The 8,101-nt window shown below is 43.4% G+C and overlaps 1 protein-coding gene across 1 annotated transcript; it reads left to right on the forward strand.

Moving 5' to 3' along the window:
* The first annotated feature begins 3,739 nt into the window (after positions 1-3,739).
* ube2l3b (ubiquitin-conjugating enzyme E2L 3b) lies at positions 3,740-7,562 on the forward strand. Its single transcript, XM_056283460.1, has 4 exons — positions 3,740-3,790; positions 4,813-4,908; positions 5,032-5,218; positions 5,876-7,562. The coding sequence occupies exons 1-4, from the start codon at positions 3,764-3,766 to the stop codon at positions 6,028-6,030; spliced, it is 465 nt and encodes a 154-aa protein (XP_056139435.1). The 5' UTR covers positions 3,740-3,763; the 3' UTR covers positions 6,031-7,562.
* Positions 7,563-8,101: the final 539 nt, after the last annotated feature.

Here is an 8,101-nt window from a genome sequence, read left to right on the forward strand (position 1 = left end):
AGTTGTTTTCCCTCACCCTGCACTTCTTCAGTAGCTCCGCCATCTTCCTCAGCACCTCATTGTGCCACCACGTGAAACATCCCTGCGCCAGCGCAACCTTGCATCCTGACAGGATGTGCTGGAAGCCTGTGTTGCTGTACAACGGGCACTTGTTGTCAGAGCTGAACCACAGGCTTGGACTCAAAACACAGAGTCAGTTCACAAAAAGCAGTCCTTTTAATAAGAATGAGGTGATCAGATAACAAGGCAACAGTGCCCAAATCGGCAGGCGAAATGCGAGGTCAAAAAAGGCAAAAACAGGTCAGGAAACTATAGGGCTCAAGAAACGCACACAAGGAAAAAATGCTGGAACGCTGTCACAAGGAACAAGACGAACTGGCACAGAAGGAAGGAACACTAAGACTATATACTATGGAGGAGGGCAGACAATGAGACACAGGTGCAACACATTAGAGCAGGGCAAACAAATTAATCCCATACCAGCAGATATAAAACTACCAGTTAACAAAGCCATTTGAATGCAGAGTTTGTATTTACTACATTGAGCATGAAACAGATGATCTGTAAAGACAGTGTCCATCCTAGACAGCATCCGGGTGTGGGCCACTTCAGGCAATGATGCGGCACTGATGGTCTTCTTCTGGCCCTGACAAAATGGATGTGAGCCTGAAGTGGCCCACATGTTTAATAGCAAATATGGCCCAAAGATGCCAAATCAAATGTGGGCCTTTTTCTGGCAAAGGTGCGGTGCTCTGGGCAACATGAGATCTGGATGTGACCCTGAAGTGGCCCGTGTGGTAAATGGTGAATATGGCCCAAATATCACAAAACAAATATGGGCCACCTTTGGCAAATATGTGGCAGATGTGGCATTGCTATGGCTTGGTTCTGGCCCAGATCTGGCAAACAGGAGCGGATCGCCCAAGTGCCATCATTCCATGGGGTGTGTGGGCCGGATGAAAGTGTCGGGTGTGGGACCAGTGGCGCCTCCAAGGGGTGGCCAGGGGTGGCCACGGCCACCCTGATACTATCCCTGGCCCCCCCGCTGGCCCCCCCAGCCACGAGTCGCATATGCAGAGTATGCTTCTGATTATGCATAATATGCTTCTATCTGATATTTTACATTAGGTGCTGTTCATTTAAATCAATAATGTATATTTTTCTTAACTCTCATATTGACAGTTTTCAGCTAGCCTATACGGTATACTACAACAGCATCACAGAATTCCTGAAATTCAGTCATGGCTTTTGGTTTTGGTGTGCCACCCCAAGATTTTCAGTGGCCCCATTTGGCCACCCCTATGTAAAATGTCTGGGGGCGCCACTGTGTGGGACGGGTCCGGGCCACAGCAATTTTGCTATCTGGGATATCTGCCAGCACTATTGGTGGCTGATAAACTGCACCCTCACCTTAAAGTGAGTAAAATGCATGTGTGCTGAATGAGGTGGACGATAAACTTGGATAAAAAGGTTAAAATGCCAGGAGCAATCCATCAGCAGGTGTCTGTAGATGTGGAGAATGCTGCTGGAGTCAACTTGAGTAGCCTATTGGGGGCGTAACATGACAGGGAGCAACAAATGCTGACCTGGAAAGGCTCGTTACACCATTATATAGGCTGTTGTGTTGAACTTCTGAAGGGGAGGTCATAATTCTGGTAGGCCAACCAGCCAAGGACATGTACCTTAACAGGGCGACTTCAGTTTGGATTTTTCAGTTTTTATTTCTTTTCTATTTTCAGTTTTCCTTTCGAATTTCAGTTCAGTTGTATAAATTGCTGGCCATTCTCGTTTGTTTTGTTTTTGATTTATCAAAATGCCAATGTTTCGGGTCACAAGACCTTTCTCACGGCATAGCAAACTGAATCTTCTCGCTGAAGCCCAGTGAGAACATTTTGCGAAGTTGTAAATTTCTTAATATTCAGTTGGATCAGTGAAGTTTTTGTCTGTATTACACTAAATGATATGACATCACGTTCCAAAAAAAGAAGAAAAGGAAACTGTTCTTAAGCAAAAACCACTAAATCCAAAACAACCCAAACACTGGGAGGGATGCTAGACTGTTGGGGATGCGCATGTTTGTCTCTGATGCAGATCTGAGGAATTCAGACCACAGTCTGGTCTAACTCGTCCCATTTTAAAGGCAGGAAGGGTCATCTCCAAAGCCTGTTTTTACCACCTTGAAAAAGTGAACCACTGGAGCCAAAGAGGAGCTAAAGGCTGTTTTTCCTCTCTGAATGCTGTGATACAACAGCCTAGAAAATGAAATGCATTAAGTAAGTGTTGCTAATTTGTTCAGGGAGGGATTTATCTATTAAATCAAGTATGAGAATGTCACTATTTGTCTCTCATTTTTCAGGGAGATATACTTAGTCGTCTGTTGCCCTGTGATGGTCTGGCGAGCTGTCCAGGGTGTCTCCCCGCCTGCCGCCCAATGACTGCTGGGATAGGCTCCAGCATCCCCGCGACCCTGAGAGCAGGATAAGCGGTTCAGATGATGGATGGATGGATGGATGGATGGATGGATGGATGGATGGATGGATGGATGGAGAAAGCTATGCCTGGCCTATACCACCCCTCCCTTGAAGTACCAGTACTTGTGATATACTGTGCCCGTCCAAAAAAAATAAAAATAAATAAAGTCTCAACACATTTAACATGAATGGTTTACTACTGACACCACACTAAAACAGCACGGGAGCTCGCGTCTGTCTTCACTATGAAGGGCGTTCTTTTTGTACCAGAGAGAGAGAGAGAGAGAGAGAGAGAGAGAGAGAGAGAGAGAGAGAGAGAGAGAGAGAGAGAGAGAGACGTTAATCCGAAATAATCCGCACATTGCCACCCAGTGGCCATTTTAAACAACCACCAGCACAGAGGAAGTGTTCTTTTGTTGGGACTTTCCACGTTTTGACAAAATAAATAAATAAATAAATAAATAACCTGGACGAACCAAAAATAAATAAATAAATAAGACGAGTGCAAATATTTTTCAGTTTTAAAACTATTTCTATTTATTTTTTTATGTTCGATATTTCAATTTTAGTTTAGATTTCGTTTATCACACAGGCTAATTAACGAATTGATTTCCCCCCCATTGATTTGTTTTTTCCCACTTCAGTTTCAGTTTTCGCAAACGATAACAACCTTGCATCTGAAACTGTAGGCGAGGTATGTTTTGCATTTTTACTGGTGCCGATTAAAACGGACACGAACAGAAGCCCCAAACCCAAGATGTTAAGCACTATTAGGCAACGAAGGCCCAGCACCCAAGCCGAGAAAAACCTACACTAGTTCTTATTCCCACCACACAGAATGACGCTGGGACTTCGCTACTGTACATTCACACTATGAAATGCCAACAATACATTCGAGTGTCTCAATAGACGAGCCTCCTGAAATGTTTGAAAAATTTCTCATAAAAGGGATTAAGTGTCCGTACAAAATACGGGTTATTTACTGATATAGCCTAGTTGTGTAGCCCTGCCACCCCCCCCCCCCACACACACACACACACACACACACACAGCCAAAGTTTATTTCATCTGTGGTAAAGTGAACTGAGATGTTAAATACAGACAATTTAACCCTTCGGTAAAACCTCGTGTATCCAGGCCTTTAAAAACGACCGTAATTTTTGTAAAATAAATAAATGAATAAAATTAAAAAAAAATCTGGACTACATCGTGTCACTTTTGACGGATTACAATCATCAAAAGCCAATCTTCTCGTCGTGCTGTGCATTCTGGGAACACACAGCAGTTTCAAGATGGCGGCGAGCAGGAGACTGCACAAGGTAAATCTCCCCGATGTCTCTATTTTCCTTTTTCTAGTCACGCCGTAAGTCGATCTGTGCGTCTTTAGGACCCACGCCCTCTTCAGTTCACTTTATGTTATTTATTTGATACCGCGTCCGGGTGTTTTGTGGCCTGAGCGGTTCTCGGAAATGCCAAATGAATGCAAGAAGTCGCTCCTGGTGACTAGCTAACCAAGCTAACCGAATGTTTGGCATAGAAACACCGGCAAATTAGGCCGGAGAGAGTCGGTAGACGTCAGGCTCCGTACAGCTGACTACGGCGTTACACGGCTGACACCTCCGCTATGAACTTGACAGTCGTTCCCTCATGGCAGAAGTTAAGCAGCTAACTCCGCTAACCAAGGCAGTTTCCATTATTGTAGCTTGGAAACTCCGAGCTAGGTGGCTAGCTAACGTCAGCTAAATCGGGAGCTTATCGTTGTTGGGACCGGAGTTAGTCATCTCAGAATGGGTGGGGATCAAGTTATCATGTGAATTAGCCTTCAGTTAACGTTAGCGCAGTTCAGCATTTTGCTACGGTTCATAGATAAACGTTTGGCGGTGCGCCGGCACGCCACTTGTAAAGTAATTATCACTAAAGTGTAAAATGATGAATTGGTGAAAATTCCGAGACGTTAGCTGTTAGCTGTTGAGTAACGTCTACTACCGTTAACCGAGGAACGGGACAGTGTTGCCTCCCAACCTACGTTTTGCCCTTAATAAAACGATTAGAAAGGCAATTTGACGCGCAAGGTTGACATTTATCCAATTTTTTTTTCAGATGAAACGCGTTTCATCTGTTGTGTAACGCACACCGTAAGGGTTTACTGGTTAAACAAAACCGAAACTAAGGTCAGCTAGGCGGAAATGTAATTTTTCGATCGTTGATTTGTGTGCCGTAGTGTGAGGTTACCTTGTCCAGTAACATTACTAACATTACATGACCAGCTCAGGTCAAAGTTATACCACAAACGCCTTGATCTGAGCAACACCTTAACTTAAATTGTTATTTTCTCTCTCAGGAACTTGATGAAATTCGCAAGTCTGGAATGAAAAACTTCAGAAACATTCAAGTCGATGAATCAAACATATTGACATGGCAAGGGCTCATTGTTCCTGTAAGTGCCAGCTGGGGGCGAGCCATCTATCACCTCACCATTTTTCTGGTTGCCCACCAATGACTCAGGGCAATAATTCAGCATTTGGTAGTATTTCATGTAAACCTTCCCCCTTCTTTGTAGGACAACCCTCCTTATGACAAGGGTGCTTTCAGGATTGAAATCATTTTCCCTGCTGAGTACCCCTTCAAGCCTCCCAAGATTACGTTCAAGACAAAGATCTATCACCCCAACATCGATGAGAAGGGACAGGTGTGCCTGCCTGTCATCAGCGCTGAGAACTGGAAGCCAGCCACCAAAACTGACCAAGGTGGGTGCAATTTGACAGTGCTTTTTTTTGTTTTGTTGCAAGCAATGGTGTGTTTGTGGTTGGTGCTAGTCTCCTTTAGTGTGAATGTAAAGTAACATATTGCATACATGTATTGCTAACAACCCTGAGCAACTCGGTGCCACACTTCAGACGAAGATCAGTTTTATCCTTTGGACTGCCATAAAAAATTCATGTGAATTTCTCAAATGCAATCCACCAAATTTAAACTCAACTTTGAAGCTCTTAAAATATTTGTTCATATCTGCCCCATGTAAAAATTCTTAGAAATTGGAATCGTCTGTAAATTTTTCAAATTTCGCAATGTTAAAAGTGTGTATTGAAAGACAAAATAATGATTTGGGGCACAAGTCAGCCTTCTAGCGTCATTGAGGTGTAACCTGTTCACAGTTTTAAGCATGACTCTTGAGTAACTCTACTGAAGAGTTTATTAATTAGAGTTTCTGGATGTGTCCGTCCAAAGAGAGGATTCATAATTTTTTGTGCATTACAAACATGATTAAACCCACGTCTGTGGCGTTTCAGTTTTTGTCCCTGCAGCATACACTCTGAAAAGCAAAGTTGATACTGTAGCCAGGTCCGTTGCATTTAGTCTTGGTTTAGGATTGTTGAGTTTTGCCTTTTGTGTTGTTCTTGCAGTAATTCAGTCCCTCATTGCTCTGGTGAATGACCCACAACCGGAGCACCCCCTGAGGGCAGATTTAGCAGAGGAATACTCAAAGGACCGGAAAAAATTCTTTAAGAATGCTGAAGAGTTTACAAAGAAACACGGCGAAAGGCGGCCAATGGACTGATCACCTGATGAACGTGTAGCCCTATTTCTCTGTCCTCTTGCCCTTTCTGTCTCTCTCTCTCTCTCTCTCCAGTCTCACCTGCCCAAACAAATATCTATCTATACGCCTGCCTTTTCACTGTACCTTTCCCCTCCTTGCATCCCATTCTCCCCATCACTCTTTCACATGCTCACCCCTCTTCACACAGACACATACATACACAAACTTCATCCTTGCAGTCCAACTGAAGTGAGGCAGTGGTAGTCACAGCCTCCCTCCCCACCTTGGACTCTCTGTGGATCAGACAGGTTCCTCCTCCTCCTCCTCTTGGCCCTATAGCTCCCAGGCCATCACTAACTTTCTACTCCCTTTTCTTAAGTTCAAAAAGGAAAAAAAAAGAACAGACAGAGCAGATGAAATGTTCAAAAACATCATTTTCTGGTGGAGAAGTTTTAGATTGAAATACTCAATATATCATAGTTTTGTTTTCTCAATAACATATTGAGTAAGTAGGCCTCTCACATAGACCTAATTTTTCTGATAAAATTTCGTTCTTGCAGAGGAGGAAGACTGGTTGGTCATTCTTTTTCTTTTTACCTCATCAATGGTCTGTCATATTCTTTAAAAAGAAAATGTCTCACTAAAGTAAACTAAAAAAAAATAGAACAGAAGTTATTAGGATCAGGAGGTTTTTAGTAAAATGTTTTCCTTTTTTGAGCTCTGGACTCGCACTGTATTCTGTGGAACATGAGCATATCCTCAGTTCCCTTTCCCCAAAGTTTGTGACCTGCCAAGCAGAAACAAATACAATGGAAATGCACAGTTATTTACAATGTCCCTAAAAAGTAAAAACAAAAAATAATAATAATAAATGGGTTGTGTGATTAGGTTGGAAAATGAATTGAATACTTTGTAACACTCCAAACATATTGGGTAGTTAACTGAAGGCCCTACATCAGTTTTTCATATTTTGTTGTGCCAGTTTGAATTATGCCATCACTAAACATCCAGTGAGACTTGCCTAGATGCTTTTTTAATGTAGACAAGTGTCAAACTGTCTCGTTCCGTAGTGTTGCAAAGGCAGTTTTTACATGAAAAGTAGGATTTGCACTGTCTCCGAACAACTTGTGCTATCTCCATTCTGATTAAACTTTATTGACATTTCACACAAATCTGGCATAATGGAGCGTCCCCATGATAAGTACAGCTTGTGAGCATGCTGCTTCTCCAACCATTTGGCACTTCCATATCTTCATCTATCCCATTAAAACATATTAACAGGAGCTCGTTATTACTGACACATGCCATCCTGCAGCCCCCATGAAAGCACCTCAACTGTCAGAGGAGGAAGTTGGAGAAGGAACCCTGTAAGGAGGAACGACTTGAACCTCCCAGAGTTGGTCCTTGAACCGAGCACCTTGTGAGCAGCTGGGAGGGCTGGCTGTCTAGGGATATGTCAAGAGATGGAAAGAGACTGGAGCAGCCAAATCCCACGTGTAACAGCTATATGATCTGGTCCCAATATTGTTTCATAATAAAGATGGCTAACCATTGGGCCTCACTGTCTGGTGCAGTGGATGTGGATGAGTAATTCTGGGATGTGTGTGTGTGTGTGTTGGTCTGGTATGGTACACACTATAAAAATGTCAATACTCTAACCACGAGGATGCGTAACAAGCATTTGCAGGCCACTGCGGCGTATTCACACGGTGTATGTGGAGCTGTGCTGTGTCTTCCACACGGGTGCGTGTTCAGTGTGAAAGACTTAATATGGTGTTTCGTAGGAACGCTGTGCAAACATAAACCTAGCTGACATTTCAAACTTCACCGACTTCAAACTACAACGCATGAGTGTATCATGAATATTGTGCACTGGTGGTGAAATCGAACAACTACAGGTCAAGCCTCAAATGAAGTACATGAAACACGGGCCGTGCTCGAGTACATGTGGAGTCTGGAACGCAGAGAGATGACAGTAAGGGCCATTCCTCGCTGGGTGTGATTTTTGTAGTGGTTTTTCCTGCCTGCTCCAGTCGTGTGTATCTTTCCCTTGTGTCCAGTTAGGTACTGGACTAGTGCAGAGAGGCCACGG

The sequence above is a fragment of the Lampris incognitus genome, chromosome 1, assembly GCF_029633865.1.
Source record: "Lampris incognitus isolate fLamInc1 chromosome 1, fLamInc1.hap2, whole genome shotgun sequence".
Classification (NCBI taxonomy): domain Eukaryota; kingdom Metazoa; phylum Chordata; class Actinopteri; order Lampriformes; family Lampridae; genus Lampris; species Lampris incognitus.